The 23,061-nt window shown below is 36.1% G+C and overlaps 1 protein-coding gene across 6 annotated transcripts in view; it reads right to left on the reverse strand.

Annotated features, from left to right (window-relative positions):
- The window catches only part of NAALADL2 (N-acetylated alpha-linked acidic dipeptidase like 2), a 504,203-nt gene that overhangs the window by 201,094 nt on the left and 280,048 nt on the right, over positions 1-23,061 (reverse strand). For all 6 annotated transcript variants that reach the window (XM_055723677.1, XM_055723680.1, XM_055723679.1 and 3 more), the window contains one exon: positions 20,584-20,703. In XM_055723677.1, the coding sequence (XP_055579652.1) occupies positions 20,584-20,703 (120 nt within the window). The remainder of the gene's footprint in view (positions 1-20,583; positions 20,704-23,061) is intronic.

A 23,061-nucleotide genomic window follows, 5' to 3' on the forward strand; every position in this document is an offset into this window, starting at 1 on the left:
TCCCTAAACCTTACAACAAACTGATCAGCAGGCTCTCACCCGGCGTTAACACAGAGGATGGGACTGGAACTCCCATCGGATGTGGCAGCAGCTCCTACTTTTAGCTCTTCAGTTACAAATTGAACCCTGAAGTGCCATCCAAAAGAAAAGTGATTACATTCATGAGTGGTCATACTTTCTACTCAGCAAATAGTATCATAAATAAAGTGTAAACAGCTGTATTAAAGGGATTTTACCTGTCACTACAGTAAGAGCTATTAAATATATAATGTGTCAATTTTAAATTATGTGTGCCTGCATCTAACCTTTACTTTCCATTCAAGATGAATTTGCATTTTTCATTTTTGAGAATTCTCTAGTCTTTAAGGAATATGGATTTGGAGAAAAATCTCAATCACAATTTCCATGTTTTGCCCTCAAAATGTAGTGCCAGCTTTTCAAACTGAGACTGCCCTAGGGAGTTAGTGAAGCCACGGTGAGTGGCCATGTGGGAATATGCTCATGGTGCTGATTCTTCCAGTGGTGAGGTGCTATGCCTTCGGTATAGACTGGGACTGTAACCCACTGCCAGTGGATCAGTATCTGCACCACAGGACAGTCCTGTTAAAACTGGTAAGCTACCAGCCTACAGAGAAATTTAAAAATTAAGAACAGATAAATTACCATTTTGTTTTACTAAAGTCATTTATTTATTGGTCATAGGTACATTCAACTGAAGTAATAAAGCAGGTACTTACCTAAATCTGTTTTGGCAAGCTTGCCTCTGATTAATTAACTGAGTTATACTTGACATTTATGAGTGAAGTTTTTTGCTAAATTCAAGGCCATATTCACAACAAAAACTTAAAGCAGCATTATATTACCCTTAGGAAAAATAAATAAATAAATAAATGCTAGAGTGTATTACCTAAGTGCTGCCAGCAATCAAATGTTGGTGAGTACACATCAGGCTTGTTTTTTCACTTTCAAGCTACAGAGCTCAGTACTCTTTATTTCTCAGTTATATGCAGTATATGTCAATAACACAGATATATGTTTTCAGATGATGGGGAAGCAGCCTTTCTGACAGGGAGAGAACAACTGCCTCTCAGTTTACGCTGCAAGCATCAGCCTCCTGAAGTCATTCAGATTGCCACAGCCAGTGTTCTCTGCCCATAAGAGAAACCCCTATGGCTAAGTAGTAGTGTAAGTCATTTACTGGCAGTAGAGGATAGCAACTTGAATGTTAAACTCAGGATAGAGATCCTCAAATTCTTATGCTATATCTGCCATGAAAATTATCAGGTAGACTGAAAGACTGAAGAAATAATACAAGATGTACAACACAGCAAACAGCTGAGGTCTGTGCGTTGCATGCAACTAAAAGCCAGGAATGTGTTCTCTTTTGTGCCATTTGATTTACCTGAGCTGCCTGTTGCAACTGCTCCTGGGGATTCTGGGTGTCATTACCATTATTCACTCAACCCTTGCATTAATTCCACCTAATTGCCTGCATTTATGAATAGTTGCCACAAACAGTTCTGCAAACTTTGGAGAGACTTTGGACATTTAATGGCCACAGACCAGCAACCAAAGCAAAAGTACACACAAAACATGGAGACAACAAGGTAGAAAAAAATAATATGTTGTTTCTAAAATTATCAGTTATATAATCAGCAAGATTGAGGAAGTACATAACCAGAGAACAAGGGAAATACCTACCTGCATAAACCCCCTTCATTATGCATCACATGCAATGTAAACTCAAAATCTCTGATTCTTTCAACAATCTCCTCTCAATTAACATGTAGTGCGTAACTGGGATATCCTTGGGGTACCCTGAGTATATATTTTCGATTACCAAACCTGAAAGTAATATTGAAATGAAAACAGCTCCAGTCATCCTACCATGCAAGGCAAAAGAAGGATTATGACTGCTATCTCCATAAGTGTAAATGTTCTATGGTATCTACCAAGATGTTAGCAGATGTTCTCACAACCCACAAAACAATCGGTCATGGATTTTTAATTAAGGCATATTTGCTGCCTCAAGTAACTGCATCTTAGAATGTCTGTTGGATTGTTAGAATACAACTGCCTTCATTAGACTTGTGCAAAAAAAACCCCAACCCAACCCCACCCTCCCGACTTATTTTAGTATTAATATAGAATATTATATATATACTCACACAATTTTATATATATATACATATACACACATGTATAGATTATATATATTCTCACACAATTATTATCTTAGAAGATTCCATGAAAAGCTCGTCTATTTCTTTTAATGTACAAAGCATGTTCTCTACTCAACTATTTTCTGGGGTATTACATTGTATCCAGGTTTCATGCTTTTAAAATAATGCCTTGAACATAATATAAACAGTCTCTTTTATACAGTATATATACTGTATAACACTGTTATGCATTTTTAAATTTACATTTGGTTTAATTTTATGTTTCTAAGTGGACCATGTAATGATATAGAGTATGCCATATGTAAACCTCAGTCACATCTATATATCAACTAGAAAAACTGCCTATTATTAATTAGTTAATGAATATTTTACTTTCATTTATGGAAAAGAGCTGTGTTTAACTACTTGGTTAGCATGCCTTTAAGTAAATCAATACTCAGAATGACCTTATTTATCTTCCTTGTTAGAAATACAGTCACAAACCAGGAATTACAAAAGAAATGGTCATAAAGAATGTGCCCCAGTGTATAAAGTTATTTCAAAAACTATAAATATTAAAGAAGTTATTAAAAAACATAGCAATAAAAAGTTATTTTATAATATATCACTACTAATTTCCAGTCCTAAGCTCCCCTAGAAATCCCAGAATTAAAAATTTGACTAGTTTCCATTTTGTTTCATGGCTGACATTTTAGCAACCAGAATTTTTTCCACAAGACCTTATTCATTAACTGTGCTACACAGAACATATCATGAGCATATCTTTCATATTGAACATCGAAGTCTAATGCAGAATATGTAACAAAATGAAGTGAAAACTGCAGGAAATTACATGAAAGATATAACAGCTGAAAAAGTTAACATTTGTGGCATTTGTTTCTTCCTAGGTCCTTTCTTTTCCACTGCTTTCCACTCAGCACATCACTAAAACAGAGCTTTGGCTCCTCCTGTGATTTAGTAAATAACCCATTTCACCAAAATGAAATAGTCGAAAGAGGTACATGTGGGAGGTCCAAGGTTGAAGTACTTGATGAGAACCGAGGTGGCAGTTGTATTAGTTTGCCAGTCAGAAAGCACTACAAAGTCACTGATTCGCCATCAGTTAAAAAAAAAAAAAAAAAAAAGCAAACACCACAAAACCCCAAAACCAACAATCCCCAGCTCTTCTTCAGTAACACTAGTATACAATTAGTTCCAGAACATCAATCCAAGATTATGCCCTTGCCTTGTCATAAAAAACTGAATGAAAAATAAAAAAGGTGCAAAATATGTCTGACTTATTGTCATAAAGATTTTTAATGCAGCGATTAGGAAAGGAAGGTCCCAACTTCAAAACAAGGTCATGCAAAGGGTGGTTAAGAAAGATGCGCTGGCAACATTATTGCTCGCTGTCACTTTTCTCCCCAACTAGGTCAATGACAGCACCCACAGGTTTTGTCTTTCTCTGACAGTTTCTTGGGGAAGGCAAGGAAAGAGAAAGAAAATATCTTTTGAAACCTTGTATGTTAGAAATAAATACAGTTCCCTCTAATGGGCCCACTGAAAAGATTTAGCACCACTTACAGCTCCTAGGACTCCACAGAACTGACTTCTAAATGCCAAACACAGAATACCATAGTCAGAAGATGAATGAAAAAGAAATACAATGAAACTCAAGATCAATCAATTTCTGTTACACTTCTGTTTTCTTTTGAGATAGAGCTTCCAGGAAAACTCTTTAAAGCATACAGAAGTTTACTCTGGGAAAAACTAAACTGAAACAAAATCATCAACAACAACAAACACCAAAAAAACCACCCCTAAACACAAATAAAAGCTCAGACAAAACAAAGTTATGCTGCAAAGCCATGCAATGAATGAATGGTCTAACCCAGAAATGATGACAACATTCGTATGTCCCGGTGTTTATCACAGCATAGAACTCTACAGAAAATCATGAAGTAGTTCCAATTCAGACAAGCATTTCCTTATGCAACATATTTGCAATTGAGACAAGGAGTGAAAACAGCATAAATATAAATTTCTGTTCCCACCCATTAATGACAGATTGGCAGTGATGCCTAATCTTTGTACTTACCATTGCTTGCAACTGGTCAAAAAGGTGAAGAGTGAGCCAGTACAGGATTACAAGACAAGCTTACTTTTGCATCACTTCCTAATGGCAAATGCAACTATATACATTATATTTAAAATATTAATAGTGTTTATGTCTACATTTAATTGCACCAGCTTCACACAGTCAAATTAAATAAACATAAACTGGTATGAAACTAAAAGTCAGACTTTGTAACTTTTTACGTGTCGGTGCCTTCCCCCGGGGTAAGAAGTGATAGAAAAAGAGGAAATGGCCTGAAGTTGCACCAGGGGAGGTTTAGATTGGATATTAGGAAATATTTCTTCACCAAAAGGGTGGTCAAGCATGGGCACAGGCTGCCCAGGGAAACAGTTGAGTCACCATCCCTGGAGGTGTTTAAAACATGTGGAGATGTGGGCACTCAGGGACATGGTTTAACGGTGCACTTGGTAGTTCTAGGTTAATGGTTGGACTCTATATACTTAAAGGTCTTCTCCAACATAAATGATTTTATGATTCTATGTGTAGTGAATCTAATTCTCTCAGGAGATGGAAAAATATTTAATATACATAGAAATGTTATGATTAATTTTTACAGTAAAGGCTAAATACCAACTCTAAAACAGATAAAATACAGAAAGAAGTTAACTGCAGATGCACAGACAACTTAGACCAACAGAGAAACAAATTAATTAATGCACACATTTCCAACAAGAGCCTATTTGGCAACAGGAGACACTGAATAGCTAGGCAGTTCTGTTACAAACCTTAAAGCACGATGACAGGGGTTTTAAAATGTAGCTTAGCTTTTTGAGTTTCTTTTTTCCAGCATCTACTAACCTGCCCTTTAGACAAGATTTTTGAAGAGATTTTTGTTTCATGTGACGTTCCATGAAGACAGTGAGTTTAGAAGGCCATTCTGACAGAAAAAATATTCTCTAACAGAGCTCAACTCTTTGCCCCTGATAAGATAATCTTTGATTACTAGAAAATAACTTAAGTTGTGGAAGTCTGCCTTAGAAACTTTTTTATCAGTTTCAGCTCACAGTCACTGATGTTAAGTTCCAGGCTTACCATCTAAGATCTTCTCTGAATTTGAGTACAAGCATTTCTGTAACTTCTGAGTATTCTCATCTTTGTATAAACCTTCTTTCAGAAGCCACATCAACATGCTGGTGATGGACAAACACATTGTAAAAGAAGGCACAAAGTCAAGGGGTTCTTACTGGTTTCTAGAAAAGGCGATAAGCACAACCTATTAGAATGGACTGTTATTTTACCCCAGCTGGAGAAAGAAGTTTTATGACTTCAAAATGAGGACAGAAAGGCTTGAGAAAAAGCATCTGTCTGCTTTCCAACAGTAAATCTGATTTTTTGTATTTTTCAGTCTTAGCATCCTTTAAAACACTTACTGTTGGGGTTTTTTTGTTTGTTTGTTTTCCCTGAAGACCAGAGTAATTTTGATAGGGAGCACAAACAGCTGTAATTTTCCAAAAGACGCTGCTAATTAATCATCGATCTTCTTGGATTAACCTATTTACTCAGCTGGCCCTTCAACAACAAAATGGACTATTAAGTTATTTTTATTTCTCTATTAAATACAGCATTAATCTGGGGAGGGTGATTATTTTTAGAAGCCAAAAAAAAGACATTTAAATTTTGTATCCTTCTTTGAAATGTTTTGATTCTGAAACACAATGTTTTGAGAAAGGTATTTTGAATCAGTGATCTCCTAGCAACCAGAAGGCAGCTGAGGTACACACTTGAGATCAGAGATCAGGTGACAATACAAAGTGTAAGAAATCCTCTCAAGCCTTGAGCTCAATTACACTCAGTTCTGAATTTACAAATCTGTAACGGATGTAGTTCACTACAAACGCTATCATTCGACCCCACTTTTGAGACAGATGTGAAAAGTAGATATGAAGCTTTCTAGAGTCACATAGATAACTGTGCAGAAGGTGGATCTGAACTGTACTGATGCTGATGCAATGTTAATAAGTGAATGTTTGGAGCAATATATAAATGCCACATCAATAATAGGATAAACACTGCTTTATTTGCATCCAGAAGCAGCAGATGAATTAGATATTACAAGAGAGAATTCAGAGAATATACTTGGTTTTACTTAAATAATGTTTTGCCTATACATTTCCTCCATGAATTTATATTCTTAATTATTGTTGAAATTATGGTATATTGCTTCTTTATTCAATGATTAATTTCCACAGCCATATGCTTTCTAGGTGTATATGCAGCTTGTGTTGTCAATTTCTTTATAATACATAAATTTACTAATAAGTACAAGAGTAATAGTAGTAAAATTCAAAGCCATATATTATCTCACTGGTATTACTGACATTATCACTTCAGATCATCCTTCTTCCTCTAAAAATCCCAGATGGTTTTAGCTAGGAAATTAGCATACATATATTTCAAGATAGAAGAGACACAGCTTTGTCTAAAAGTATTTATTAGTAAACTGATTTCCAAAATGAGGGTATACCATTTGTAATCAATTTGACTGAAATATTAACATGGTACCATTCAAAAGACTTAACACCATAAGATAAAAAAGGATGTGTTGCTTCCTCTTTAAGGGCATGACACACATCTCCCTTCAAATGTGTTTGGTTTGTTTTGGGAGGGTGCGTGGTTGGTTGTCTTTTTCAGGATTGTTGGGTTTTGGTTTGGCTTCCCCCCCCCCCCCCCCCCCATCTTGGAGTGTAGTTAGAGAATGTAACAGCAGTTTTAGAGATGTCTTTTATTTTCCTAGTATTTATAAGCATCTTCAGAGGCAAACCAAATTATTATGTTACACACCTTGACTATGAGGCACCAGTTTAATTTCAGAAAATTACAATCTGTTTGGATGATATTTAAGGAGAACAGATTTCTGAAGCACTAGTTTTTACTACACTGTCTATTAATCTTGAGGCCAAGACAAAAACCTTACCTCTCTCCAAGACCCCTAAAGGCAGAAGACTACTGTTTAGCATGCAGCTGGTACCCTCAGAACTGTATCATTTACTCTGGATTGTTTGTATGTAGACTGCAGCTGGAGTATTTTATGGGTAGGCTGTTATATCTATTTTTGTTTTGTAATAAGTGGTAAAGCATTAAAAGAGTTTTAAATACACACTTCCCAAATGTAAGTTTTGTATCAAGAAATCGTAAGTATATTGTGGAACTCATCACCACAAGGTACTGTAGAGGTAAGTATAAAAAGGCTCCCAAATGGAAAGCGCCAATTCATGGTATATTAATGACAATAATCAAATTAGCCCGGACACATTCTCCACTTCAGGAAGTCACAACAGCAGTGATTGCTATTTTCGGGAAAGGTATACCAAAGGAAAAAAGAAAAAAAAAATCATCACTTTGTACTTGCTCTGTAACTCATACTCTTCCCCTAAGGATGAGCCATGTCAGGTAAGGATATCTGGCTGATAGAGGACATTTCTTATGTTCTGTTCTCATAGTAAGAGATGGAGAGGTTTTTTTCCAGTCAATAAGAACTTCCCGGCAAAAGACTAAGCAGCCAATCATTCTGAATGAGTGATTGTCTGTGCATTTTACCATTACAGTTTATGATAACAATATTTCAACAATAACAGTACTATGTGATGGCCAAGACCTTATCATCATATGAGAGTTTTACCTGAATAAACACCAGACATGACTTCTTTTGCTGAAGGGGAATTGCTCCTGTAAAACGTACTAAGCAACACACTTATGTTCTTTATATTAAATAAAGTGAGTTTTAATGTGCTTAAATATAAGACTGTTTTTCTATATCCTTCTTGAGCAAGAGCACAACGGCAGAAACCTCACTGTATGAAGCTTATCTCTCCATTGACAAATAAATTTTGTCCTATTAACAATCGATCTAATTTTGACATTAAAGTATATAGGCTTTCCCAAAATTAAATATTGTACTTTAAGTTTTATTCTGTTTGCTTGCTGAACAGCAGAAGGAAGAAATAAGACATTTAAGCTACTCTTCCCCTGTTACCACTGCTATCACCAAAGCATTGAACAATTCTGCCCTTTTGGCAGGTCAGAGGCAAACCTTGTTTTCGTAATCTGTATGCCTTGAAACGACTTGATGTTCAGTGAAAATAAAGCACTTAAGAGTGGCAACATCAGTTTTTGTTCTTGCAACATTCAGTGAATCTGTACAGCACTCACATCAAAATTAATCCCAGTTCGGTCTACTAGCAAACCATACAAATTAATAAACTATCATTTAAATAAAAAATCTCATAAAAAAATTTAAAAATATCTGAGAGCCATATTACATTTTCAAAAAGTACTTTTGAAGTGCATACAGAAATGCACAGATGAAGACAAAATACTAGGGGCATTTGCAAAGAGATTATGTTGCATATATAATGTTGCACCAACATAGACTTCTGTGTATGATAGTCCCACATGCATTTTTTATAATGACTAAGATCTCAGCCTCTCATAATTAGCTAATTTCTGATGCACTACACTGAAAAGGAACAAAATGTAAATTTAATACTCAATAGTGAAAATTTCTGTACTTTTATCACACCCCCTCCCAACCCTCATTTTGTTGGCTAGGGCAAAATCCATCTTTTAAAGATGCTCCCCCTAATGCCAAGTGTGAAGCACTGTGCAAATAGGATACTTATACTATTATTATACCTTTCAAAACAAGATAGATATACACACATTGTTTCGAATGAGATTCTTGCTACACACTGTTCGTAGGCAGAAAAAGGAAGCTAGGTCACAACTCTCCTAATGCATTCCAAACATCTTCCCTGTATCTCATTTTTTAAGGTACATGTACAGCACCTTACCATGGAGGCAATTACATTGCCAGGCACAGCAAGAGCCCACAAAGCCTGAGAAAGCCTCAACATTTATCTGCAACTGGAAACAGCAGATCCAGCGTATCACACATTTACATGATCAACTGCATTGCTAAGAGGGAATTTAAAATTAAAATGGCGTACATGGTTATTGAAAGACAGTAATTTCTATAGCAGTCAGATGCACAGGACTAATTAATTTGTAATCTGTCATAAAGCTTGCTTAAACCTGGAATCCAAGAAAAGCCTGAAATAGCAGATTTGGACTTGTCTTTTTTTCCTTATTCCCGATAATATGATAAACAGGAATGAGACAAGACATGGTCAGGTGGTTAAGTGGATTAAATGTTTCCATATTTCCTCTGAGATTATGGTAGGAGGGCTGACTGAAATGAGCTGTCAGGTCAGTTCCCCAATAGACATTTTATATCATAAAACCATCACATATAACTGAATACTGATATAAAAGGGAATACAGTCAATTCCCACTCTAGGGAAAACCAAGATTGACCGAGAAGTGAAAAATATGCTTCCTTCTTGTTGAAAGGGTGATGTCTCTAGGTCACCTCAAGGTCACTTCTGAGGCTGCGTGGTAAGAGTTCTTATGATGCCTGCATAATAACTTACAGTAGAAAAACATAAATAATGGTTTCTGCTGTCAGTGCAGTCACTCCTCCAACCCTCACAAAATGCAAATACTCTGTCCTCTACCTAAAAATGTTACCTGTATGTAGACGTAACCGTATGCTGTGCTGGCGAGTCTCAGCCAATGCGCATACTACAATTATTTACAATTACAAGGCTACCATCAGCAACAATGCGAGGTTTTCGGTTTGTTTATTTTTTCATCTGATGAAGAACCTGATTTTTAGAGAAATTTAAGTGTAAGTGATATGAAATTTTGAACTATGTGGCACCATATGGCAATTTAGGAAAGTAACCCCCACAAATTTTAACTTTAGGTTCTGGTGACTGTGATTAGGTGATTTTTGCGTTCTCTCCCAGTGAAAATCAGGAAGATCAGGAATCCTTTTGCATGCAACATCCTTGATTGACCATTTGTTTCAAAAAGCATGAAAACCAATGCTTTTAAAAAAAAAATAAATCAATCATCATGAATGATTGCAACTGCAACCTCAAATACGGGAAATTAATTGCTCTCAGAAATTCAATAGTAAAGCAAAAACAACCCTCAGAAAATATCTTAGAATAAATACAATAGTAAAACCCAACAAAACAAACAACCCACAGAAACCCCAAACCTACTTAAAAACATGAGAATATAGTAGGATTACATATAAATTGAAGCAAGCTGGCATTTGCTTAAGAGCTAGATCTACAGAAAATGTGGTAAGTTTAACTTCGTTGTGCATGTTGCTGCCTGTGAATTATTCACTCAGACCTAAAGACAAAATTGAAATGCCCGAGTTCTCATATTGAAATGCACAATCATTTCCTGTTAAGTGAAAATTTGTTCACAGGGGAAGAATTGCCTTCTGCACAGATAGTTAGTTTAATGTTTTGGCAATTGAAACAAAATATTCCAAGTGGCTATTGCCGTACTTGCAAATAGATTGCCAATTATATTTGAAACGATGGACTTGGTGTTTTTCTTTCAAATTTATGCACAGGCATCAAGAGGCCCAAATGGCTAAGAGTGAAATTTTGACTTTGGTGTTCTACAGCTTTTTCAGCATTATGTAAAGAAAAAGAAAATTAAAAAAAATAATAATAATGCGAAAAGCCATCCCCTTCCCTCCAAGCAAAAACCTCCCAAAATCCTGAGGATAAGCAGTGAAATATTTTATCCACCTACGTTCCACAAAATGCAGCTACAGAAGATTTGAAGAGAGTGCATCAAACAATAGGGAAAATAATAAAAAAAACTTCCATAGGCTATACAATGTAAAGTATAAAACCCTAGTTCCACTGATGTCAATGAAAAGGCTGGCTATCGCCATTCAGAAAGACCACACTTCTACTCAAAGTTCTGATCACAATGCAAACTGCAGGTGCATTTGAAAGTGCAGAATTCACATTTTCATACATAAATCACAAGTGCTGATTTTGTGAACCAGTTCTCACAGACGAGTCTCTAAAGCCACACGGAACAAATGCAAATCAAGCCAAGGTGTGGATCTGGCTGTATTTCCTAAAATGTAGGACCAGCTTCAAAGCTACTTCTATTCAGAGAACTCACCGGCTGACTGAACCATTTTATTTTTTTTTTTTCTTCACTGTGTTAACAGCTGCATTTTAAAGGACAGATGACACACACACCCCACACTAAAAAAAGCCACAAGGCAAAAAAATAATCTGTCAGTTGAATAATCTGCGATATCCTGGTTTATCAAATAAACCCTTGCTTCTAGGAACAGAACCATTTAGTTCTGTAATCTCTTAGATAAAATTTTACATAAAGTGTTCAACACTAGACTAATGACTTTTGATACGTTTCAAATAAGTTCAGACATGTAAATAAAGTAATTATTAAGAAGTAATTACTGTGAAACAAGAAAAACAAACCAAAAACAAAACCTAAAAGAGGATAAAAAAGCCAGACAGTAGTCAAAACTTCTTTATCATAAAGTAATAAACCAGTAACTACTACAGAACACGCCATACAATTCAAACTAAATAAAAAATAAGGAGAGTACTTTGAAAACACTTGTTGCCTGAAGAAAGAAAACCTTTTCCCTGGTCACTATTGCAGAAAATACAAAATAACCAGCCTGTGCAGTACTGGTCTGTAATTATCCTTGCAGAGTTGTTCACATGGGCAGTTCTGAAGATGAGTAGCATGGGTTGCATTGCTTCACCCAGTCCAGTGGCTGCCACTTTCAAACCAAAAGGTAGGTAGATCTGTTCTGGCAGGATGACTTTTTATAAATTCACTACTCATTTCTACTCAAGGTTCCTGCATCTTCCATATGTTTTTTTCACTTTCTCAGCTGCTGTTGAAATCAAACAGTATGTGCTGGAAACACATGAGATGAAAAAAGGCCCAGATAATTTGTCCGTCAATGGCTCTTCCATGAAGTCCAAGCTCAACTAATCTGAAGGGCCAGGTCAATTAGCAATTTGGGTAGAAAAAAAATGCTTGTAGTTCCCTATGTAAGTAGTAGAAAAGTGCCAAGGCCACTTGCAAAAGTACATCTAGTGCATCTGTAGAAAGAGCAAATTTAAAAGTTTTAGATTTTATGATGGAAAGACAAAGCGCGTGTGTCTTTCCTGTTGCCCTGCACACGAGCAGCTGATCAGCTGTGTGGATTTAGGGCTCTGAGGTACAAATTGAGGCAATGGATTTCTTTGCTCGGTTCTGCTTCAGAACAATTGCCTCATAGCAAAGCCATTTCACTTGACTTCGCACCATTTATCAGGACATAGCACTCAGACAGTAAATTGGATGATTACATTTACTACTCAGTTTTTAAGGGCTTGATAAAATAGAAAATTATGCTTGGGTTTCACACCTCTAAAATCTGACAAGAGCTTCAAAAGGCCCCAGAATGAATTTTTTATGAGTCAGCCATCCTCCATTTTTGAATGGAAGCCACTTACTGTCTCACTCAATTGAAGCCTATTGTACTAAAAGCAGGAGATCGGCTATGAAATGGTCAGCCCTTTTTCTCAGGAAAGACGAATTCATAATGGGACCTGGACTAGCTGCACTTAATATATGTAGTGAATGTGCAATTAAACACCCAATTGAGTATATGAATATTTAGAATTATTTTCCCAAGAGAAAATTAAGTGTTCAGTGTTATTGATAACAGGAGTATGTACCCAGTCGAATGGCTAAGAATTCGGTGTCTGATTCAGAAGTAGGACTTCAGGAATTTCTGCATCAAGCCAAAAGACAAAGAGAGAACAGTAACTACAGCTGCAAATGCAAGTATTCCTGCAAAACGACCATGACTTCTCAAAATATTCAGGGAAAACCCTGTAGCATCAGAAATGCAAAATAATCAATATCTACTTTTGCTCATTAACTTACATGTCCCCTTGTTTACTCTGCTAATAGCACATTTCTCTTTCCATTCAAACAAATTCAAGCATTTGTAATCAAAAAGGAAATGAGTAATAACCAAAAGTCCTTTACTGATGCAACCAAAATGTTAATTACTTGAGAATATTGACAAGTTGTGCTACAATTATGCTTCCTCCCAGACATCAATTGCTTTTCTCCTACCCCACCCCTTACACAGCACGCGTACTGCCTTAAAAGAGCAAATGACTTTCTCCCATTTACACTGTACAGAGAAAGAATTCTCACTCTGCTTTTATTTACTGCAGCAGACTTGACTGAAGTGATAAGAGAGCAAATTTTGCCAACTATTTCATACTCATCTGCCCAGATATGGATTGGATTTATAAGTACACTGGCATTGTTTCGCTTTTAGGTGGTACAGGTCACAGTACATCATCCTTCAAATGCTGGATTAAGCACGTAGTAAATTGACATGCTCACTTTAAATTATTCTGGGTAATAACAGCCTTCTAGGAACTAAACAATAGAGCTCGGAATGATTTGGTTCCAATCAGCAATAAAAAGAAAGTCAAAAGTGTAGTTTTGTAAGTCATCAACTACAGATTTCTCTAGTCAGTACCATTTTGCAATATTCTTTCCCATAATAGCTCACACCGAGGGGAAAAAGGTGTATCAAAATCACTACTTCATCTTTTTTTTTAAGCTATATTTTCAAACTAAGCTTACCAAAAAAAATTGATATATAAGTTCAGGATGAAGCATTAAGTGGTAAATCTATACACAGAGACTTGTTTGGTGGGATTGTTTTTGTTTTTTTTTTTTTTAAATAATCTCAGATATAGTGGACTGGGGGTGGCTTTCTTAGTCACCTGAACACAGAACAGATTTATGATATCAAGGCAGAGTGTCTCCAAGTCTCTCTAATTCCTATTATGGCTTGTTCCTCCTGTTTAAAGGGGTAAGAAAGCTTTGTTATCAGTCAAAGCAGCAGGAATAGAACGGAGAACTATACTATGTACACCAATCTCTTAAATTTGATATACTTTCGTAGACTCACCATCTCTCTCCAAAACATATTTTTTCTCAGTAATCACTAAAGAGCAAAATAGCTTCTCTATCATTCGACAAATCATACAATCAGGAAGAGGTAAAGAGGTAAAAAGTATCAATCAAAATACAGTATTGATGGCAGTGTGCAACCTCAATTACATAAACAGATTTTTGACATAGACTTTTGTCCAGTAAGTTTTTTGAAGGCCTTAGTACAGAATATTTTTACATAGGAAGTAGAGATATAAAAGGCAGCCTTCTTTAGACTGGATTAAATCTAACAGATTAAAGAAGCTGTTTGAGGAGGGGGAAGGTTAAGAACATGAGTACGCTAAATCTAGTCTTGGGGGTGATGGTGGGGAGGACGGTAAAGAATAGCAATAAAAGCAACTGTCTGGAAGGAGGAAATCTCTTATAAACTCAGGGGAGACAAAGGCTAAGGAAAAAGGACCACAAAGTAACTAGTAGTTCCTTGAAGACAAAGTAATAATTGGCATATTTTGTAGGAATATAATTTGGCTAAATAGCAAACTCAACAGCGACAAATCTTACAGTTACCAATCAATCTGAACTCAACTTGGATTATTCAAGAGGAACTCTCAGGATCTGGGGAACTGAAACAAGTTTTAAAATGATGATAAATCAGAGAAAACCTGAGAAACCGGATGTTATTCAAGTGGATGTTACTAGAGGACCCCTTCAGATCCAGATCTCCAGGTCTAGTTTCTATGGTTCTGTAACTTTTTCCGTACAACATATACATATCTCTGGCTCCGATTTTCAAGAAGGGCTTTGGTATATAATATTGAAATCCCATAGCACTCACATGGGAAATGGGCTTATAAAGGTTTTAGGTGCCTTGGAAAAATTTCCATCCTACTAAAAATAAATAAATAAATCACAAAACAAAACCAACAAAACTCAAACAAAAAAGAACCATGAAAACCCACCAACAGTGTCCTTAATAATGAAATGTATATAAGTTGTTGAAGGTCCCTTAAAACATTTTTTCAATATAGTTTTTATATATACAGATACAGTTATGTGCATACACTATATATCTATTCATATGTGTATACATATACACACACACACATAGAGAGAGAGAGAGGGAGGACAGGATGCAGGGAGAAAGTCCTAGTTAAATGGAGATTAAAAATGTAATCTTCACAGTTATACTGACTAGCCATAAAAAGTACCAGAGGGAAAGAAAGAAATAATGTAGACAGTAGAAAAGTGAAATGACTTTTTTCCAAAGTAAACTTATTTAAAACTAACACAGTTATTAAATAGAAGCCTTTTTGTAAATTGCCTTTATTCTGGGAATCTTTAATAATTTCCATTTAGTAAATCCTTATCCGTAAATGCCTGCCAATAACCTCTGCATAAACATGAAAGCATCCACATTTCTAAACTTTATGACAGTTAAAAAGCAATTTTATGAATATTTATGAAGGCAGTAAATTATTAAAATAAATATATATATTTACACAGTAGAACAGCATCTTCATTTAATGGATGCGGAAAAAATGTTAATATGTGAACATTTTAACGATGAAGTGGTTTGGCCTTCAGGGCTTTTGTTACTCTATTAAAAGTTAATTTAGGACAGAAATTATGGCTTTTTTCTTGAATCCTAACCCCAAAAGATTAAATTATGATCAAGACTCACAACATTTTTCAAAAAATGAATCTGGTGATGGTATTTCCAGAGGCTGGATATTGAAACTATTGTGCAGTTCTCCCCAGAAAAAAGTCTCTGGCTTCTTTTATGCATTCAAAGTGGTGACAGATACTCAGACAAGCTGTAGGGCAGAGGGGCTGGGTGACAGTGAGGTGGTTTCAGCAATCTGTCACCACATATTTTAAACTATTAGCATATGTTTCTTGTCTACAAACACAGCAGGCAACTCAGGTCCCTCTTTCTTAACAAGGTGTTCTACATCACTGAAGTGATTTGCTTAATCACTTCAAAATAAATTTCATCATCTTTCCCCAAATCAATAGATCCTCCTGATTCAAAGACATAAGGGGGTCTGGTCTGACCTCCTGTATGTAACTGGCTAGTGAAGGTCACCAGTGATCCCAGTATCCTCAGTTCCACCAACACACAAATTTTCCTTTTAGTCAGAACACTAGAAGGTAGTAACTTTTAATCCAAAAGTGTGAGGAAGCAAATACTCTACCTATTTTATGGTAGTTTATTCCAGAAGTTGAGTTTCACTTCCGTGCTACATTTGTCTCATTTCAGCTTTCTCCTTAACAAAGTTTGTCTTCTTCTTAATCACCTCCCCTCTTCATTCAGAAACAATGCAGCTCTTACCAGTGTCTCAGATTAGGCACCAGGTCCCTTTAGGAGTAGGCACAGTAGACTGAAGTTTCCCTCTGTCACTTATTCAGCACTGTGAATTATTCTGGCTAAAGAGACAGAATTACTAGCATCGTGGCTATGCCAAGTTAATGCATCATATGCGTACTCCTGGTATGCTTCACTGCTCAGTCCACTGGCTTCGTTTGTGTTCCTATAGGAAATTGTCACTCTAGGTGCGGGAAGTAGTAAATTCCCAAACCATTCAGTGGCATTCGAAAATGCCTTTGCCATATTGTAATTTGCTCCAGCCCTTGAAGCTTTTTTTCTACCGTACTTTTCTCCCATTTTACATTAATTTCATAAAAGGGTAGAAACTGGCTCCCTTACTGATCTTAATAGTGCCGTACCAATGGTAAACCCACTTTCTAAAACCCTACTCCACTCTGATTTATATATATGTTAATACATACCCCTTTTTTTCTCTATTCTTTTTATCACAACAATTTAAACTCTACTTTCCAGCCCCCACCCCCCCAGTCAATGCTCTTTTTGATACTTTACCCTGCTATAAAGGTGGGTCCATATTCATTCTTTTTATATGTATAATTTATCGTGTGGCTGTAGTGACACATCCCCTATTTGAAGAGGTTCAGCTTAGGGGATCAAGATGTGTTGGTGTGGCTCTGCCAGTACTCTAGGAAATGCACCCACTGCCAAAGCTGCTGCCCCGCTTGCCCTAATCGGACAGTATGTTCTGTTTCAGCAGAACAGAAATACAACATTCCCAGTAACATCTGAAAAATCATATTCAATTACAAAATTGCAAAAATAACTTAAGGTCAGAATTCTACAAATCTTGTTCTCACAAAGCAGCTTAAATTTATGAACCTTACCAAATTTAATCAGAATTATTCATGTTGAGGATTCAACTGCATATTCTAACATCACATTAACGTTAAGCTTTTCTGCATACTCCAGATTCCCTGTACATTCCAATTCCAAACTCCTCCAAGCTCTGGACCCTGTCTGTTGTTTTCAATGTGTCTGAAGATATGAGAGATGGGCCTAGCCTGAAAGACTGAAGGTATAAGCTTCAAATTCTTTTCAACCTTGATCTTCCTCCAAATTTTGTACCCTATCCGATCTCCATAAAATACCAAACTAAACTTGAACTACAAAAATATTGTCAGTAATAAAATTATTTTACAAAATATTCAATTTTCCATCACTTGGGCTTATTTCTACAACTTACTACCTCATACATCAAGTACATGGTGTTTTTTACCAGAATATACTTCTTTCCGTTAACATGATGTAAAGACTAAAGAAATGTTGTTCAGTTTTCATGGCGAGTTTTCTGCCAGCAGCATTTTATTATTTCTTTCAGGCTTTTCCCAATGGACTTGATGTGAAAAGAAAGAACATTTTAGATTAAAAAAAAAAAAAAAAGGCAAATTAAAAAACAGAAAAGGAGAAAATAGGAACACATGAAAAACATCAGTTGATGATGGCAGTAAAAGAGGCAAAAAGCATACCAATGTAAGGGAAAATGCAAAGCTGAAAAATAGAGACATGATTAGAAACTCTGCTATGAAGATGAAACCTTGGTGCAGGATCTATAAAAATAAGACCCAAATCCAGAATAAAACATTTTTATAATAAAAGATAATAATAATGAGAAAATAAAGAACATTAAAATGTGAAAAGTACAAGTTAAATACAAAAATTAGAAAGAAAACCAGTTTCATATATATATACATATATATATATAACAACAGCTCTGTTATGAACTAGACTTCTGTTTTAATGTGATGTAAAACCAAGCACGTGGAAGACAGAGATAAGAAAAATATAGGCAGAGGGAAGTATCTGCTGAAACAGAAATGAGAGACTCAGAAGTACAGTAACATAAACATTAGGGGAAAAAAGATACAAGTGGATTCAATAATAAGATACTGGGCCCACTTAAATCAGCAGGACTGGCTGTTTAAGGCAGTTTTTCTCTTTTACCTCACATATTCCTTCAAAAGAAGAATCCATTTTTCATATCTTCCCACATATTTTCTCATACTTATGAGAAAAGTAAAGCTTACAATTATCTCTCAGAGACACAATTAATATTCTAAAAAAAATAAAAGAAAAAAAAAAAGAGTTTAAAGGGCAAACTTTCCACCTGCATGATCAGAATCCAAACAGTAGGTTTGGGGAGTTGCATTTTTAGCTGAGATCCCAAGCGTGCATTTGAAGTCAATCTCCTGATCATAACGTGCTTTGGTTCATAGTGTAACATATTCAGAACGTGCAAAATGGATTCTTCTGCAAGAGTGGATGAGAACCAGAAGTGTGGCTAATACACCTCAGCTGCCAATTAGCATTTAGTTCTTGGGAAGAGACTACACCAACTCAAAATAAAAGCTCCTGAGATGTGCCCTATCCTCAGTACCAACTGTTTTTCCTACTCCCTCAGGCTGCACTTCTTGCTAATTTAGACATAGTAAGTGCTTAGAGGAACACCACTTCAACTGGTAAAATGTCCATCCCCCAGACCCTGTAGACAGTGCTATTACAGCAAATTTTGCATCTTCATCAAATTCCTACTTTGTGAGCTCCAACTGCTATTTCACTGTTTTTGTCAGTTAGCGGTGAAATGCAGTATAAGTTCTACTGGTGGAAATGATGCACCGAAATACAAGTTCCAACAATGATAACTGACCTTTCACAGGCGTAATTAAATTGCATCTATATAATTTAAATAAACAGTTAAAGCTACTCACTTGAAAATGGTATATTGACTGAGACAAGAATTACTCTTATAGAAAAAATATTAAGTGGTTATTTTCTGAACCTGCGTTGTGGTTCCAAATTGTGCTTTCTCTGGCCAACAGAGCAGATCCTGATTATCTTAATTATAAGATCTGGAGTCACTGTTCTTTTATAATTGCTTTTGTGAATTGGGAATGAATTGTTTAAATATTTATCGGGCTAGTGTATTTTCTGAAGGGCAAAACAGCATTTTTGTTTATAAAATATTTGCAACAGAAGGCAGTTCCTGGACATTGAGAGTTTAAATGTAGTGTATATGTTACACATAATAGACCCAACATGTAAGTGGACTAGAGAGCTGCATCTCTGCACTCTCTGCCAGTGCTGGAGTGGGAGAAGAAAGAACAGGGATAGACATACTATGTACCCCCCTCCCCACACATAACTGCAACCAAAGAAGAAGGAAGAAGGGAGTGGCAGAAAAACACTTGTTCTGAACTGCTGGTACCCTATCCACAGAACAGCAAATCCTCATGATTCTACAGAAGGGACTGACCATTAATGGCAGGGGGAAAAAAGTCTTTCTGCCTATTTCAGGGTAGTCTGCTTACACATTTTACATATAAGAAAGCACCACAGAGGTTAATGTTCTTCTCCAGCTCTCACTCCCTTTCTTCCCTATGAGGTGGGCAAGGATGGCAGAAAGGCCAACTCCCCACAGACCATTATGTCTCCACATTATGCCACGATGAAATCAAGTTACAGTATCATTTCTTAAAGAAATGAATAAACAACAGCATTAGCCCTCCTGTAGTGTATGGTACTGCTTACTGTCTCGCAATCCCAATGCTGGCAGCAGCACATCCATGGCAAGGCCCAAAGCACTGGGCTTTAGACACAGCCCCGTGGGATGGGAGAGACCCATGGAAGGCTGGGATCTGGGGCCAGGCGAGCGTGTGCTGTGCTCTGCCCCTCCTCACAGCATGCTCTGACGGCAGCCCGCAGACCTACCTACCATTACGCAGAAACAAGATTTCAGCGCAGTGTTATATATACATTTTTTGCAGAGAGATCCAAATATTCCTGATCCTGGTTGCCTCCTCCTCCCTGTCCCATGCTTTATTATTTCTTTTAGGGATTTCTTTTTTTGCAAAAGATCTTATAGTACACACAAAGAAAATATGGTGTACTACTGGGGCACTGTAAGATACGCAGCAAAATAAATAACTATAACACATAAAAGGCACGGCAGATTGAAGTAGCTAGTATTAAGGAAGAATCATAATGACTTACTGGGATAAAATGGGAAAGTCTTCGTTCCGGTATTTTGAAATTGAAAAAACCCACCCAACAAGCAATTGACTAACCTTATAAAGCAAAGGCGATTGTCCTAGCTTCAAAAGTGCAATTTTTTTGGTCACGTTTGTAATAGCTTGAATCCGAATCAGGTCTTCCGTGGTCCCATACTGTATATCAACAAGTTCTGCCTGCAAAGAGAAGACAAAGTTCAGGCTATACCTACAACCATGCATCACTGGGGTGCTCCTTCTACAGAAACAAAGTTATTTCATAAGTACAAGTACCTGAGCAGAGTTCTGCCATTAGCTTACCCCCACCTCCTAACCAGGAATACCTGTAATAACAAAGAGCTTGAGAATTCAACCTGACAGATTTGTATCTTTGTAGTTTTCATTCACAATTCCTCAGTTGTGATAAAAAAAAAAAAAGGGGTTTTTTTGCCAGTAGTTACAATAAGTGGTGCTGATTCTCATAAGAATATCCCCTTGTTAGCTAAAGGAATGTATTTAAAACCACATAATGGATAATAACTCACTTCTGTTAATTTTCTTAAAAGGAATCAGAGTCTTATAAAGCATTTCAGAAAATGAGTGTTTCATTATCCTGGTCACTCATGTAAATATATAGATAATACATACTCTACTAATATACCGTGTTACTGAGCAGCCTTACCTTAAGTATTCAAGTATTTTCTTATAAACCCTCAGTTATCCACACATTATACTCAGATAACCATAGTAATAACAGACTACACCACTCTGACTGTAAATGTAAATGTTTTTTGTTTTTTTTTAAATATATATATATAATTTTTTTAGAGTCACTTTCAAATAAATTAAAAGTGTTTAGAGCATGAAAATGTTCACTTTTCAGTTAGGACACTGCAAGAATATGTAGTAAAGGTCAAAGTTATTACTAAATGTCAAGCACTGGCAGGGATGGAAAAATACTGCAAGATGTGTTTTCAAGGTTTTTTTTTTTAAAAAAAAATATACATATGCATAAATTAAAGAATGACCAAGGGCATTTTGCTCATGCATTTCTAGCAATATATTCTGGTGAAGACCAAGTATGAGGATAATCAGTCTTGTACATTATTATTTTAGAATGTTATGGAGCTCTCATAACACCATCAAAGACATTCTGGAACCTCTAAATCCCTAGACAATGTTCACATAAAACAGAAATACAAGAAGACACAAGAATATTACATGAGTGTTTAAAAATTAAAATAAGAGAGGCAGTACAAGATGGAAAAGTTTCTTTTTCTGTTCAGTTTTGGTAGCTGAAGTATGGATTCATTGCCAAAGGCAACAGTTCTGATTTTGGGCATCTCTACGCAAACTGTTTGATTTCAAGCATCAGTTGTTCTGGATATGTAGGATGTGTGAAATTTTACTAGATTCCTGAACACCGGTATTTTTGGAAAGTATTTACCCTTATACAACTGTATCTAAACATTTAGTCTGAGTTTGCACCTCAACATTTAAGTTGAAATCATACAAAAAAATTTCCAAGGTTCCCATCTTAAATGTATTCTTTTAAATTTTCAAGGTAGCAGGTTTCTAAGACTGTAACACAACATCAGTGCTGTACAAACCAAGTGTTTAGAAAGGTCAGCCAAAGTTATAAAACACGTCTGGAGAAGACAAACATCAGATTTAACACCAAATACTGAAATGTACGAACAGAAAACCTTGTGCTTCATACAGTTTCTTCTAAAATATTTGTCAATTTTAATATCTAAAGAACTTGACAACTATTTCATAAGAAAATTCAAATGGTGACTACAGGCTTAAATCAAATATAAACATTTCCCTGTGCGACCGTCATATCTGAAAAGTATGATGAAATCAAGTAAAGATGTTTTTATACTAGTTGAGGCTAATTTATATTTTACATAATCTCATGTCCCTGGTTACAAAGAGTTCACCTCAGATGAGGAAAGGGTATTAGCTAGTGTATTTCCTTGAAGTTTACACAAATGTTGTAGATTTAAGGCTTATTTTAATTTCTACATACAGATGTGTCAATAGACATGCTTCAGTGCAATAATTATTCGTGTCTCAAAAGTCTTATGACTTGAGAGGTTATACCTAGGCTGATTTCTCAGGGAGACCTCAAATCTAATTCCTTTGGACCCAATGCTTTTCCCACCTACCCTCAAGCAAAGCAAAAACCAGAGCTTTCATCATTCGTATGAGAGAAACTACACTGAATATTCCTGAGGCAAAATCAATACACAAAGATATAACATAATGAAGTATCAAACCATTTGCTCCTACAGTACGCCTGTGTGAAAATGAGATCCCTGCCCATCTACATTCATGTGCCTCTTCTCTTCACATTATTTTCACTAGCTGCTCCTCCGGGGTGCTATCCACTGCTCTGTAAACAACAAAACGACATGCTTGTACAATTATTAATGCATTTAGCAACTGCCTTTGGATGTTCTTAGTTAATTTATGGATGCAGACTGCATCTTCAAGAGCTGCACACCGGTCTTTCCCATGCAAGCTCAACAAAAGCAGGCTGAATAAAAGGTC

Source organism: Falco cherrug, chromosome 11, assembly GCF_023634085.1.
Source record: "Falco cherrug isolate bFalChe1 chromosome 11, bFalChe1.pri, whole genome shotgun sequence".
Classification (NCBI taxonomy): domain Eukaryota; kingdom Metazoa; phylum Chordata; class Aves; order Falconiformes; family Falconidae; genus Falco; species Falco cherrug.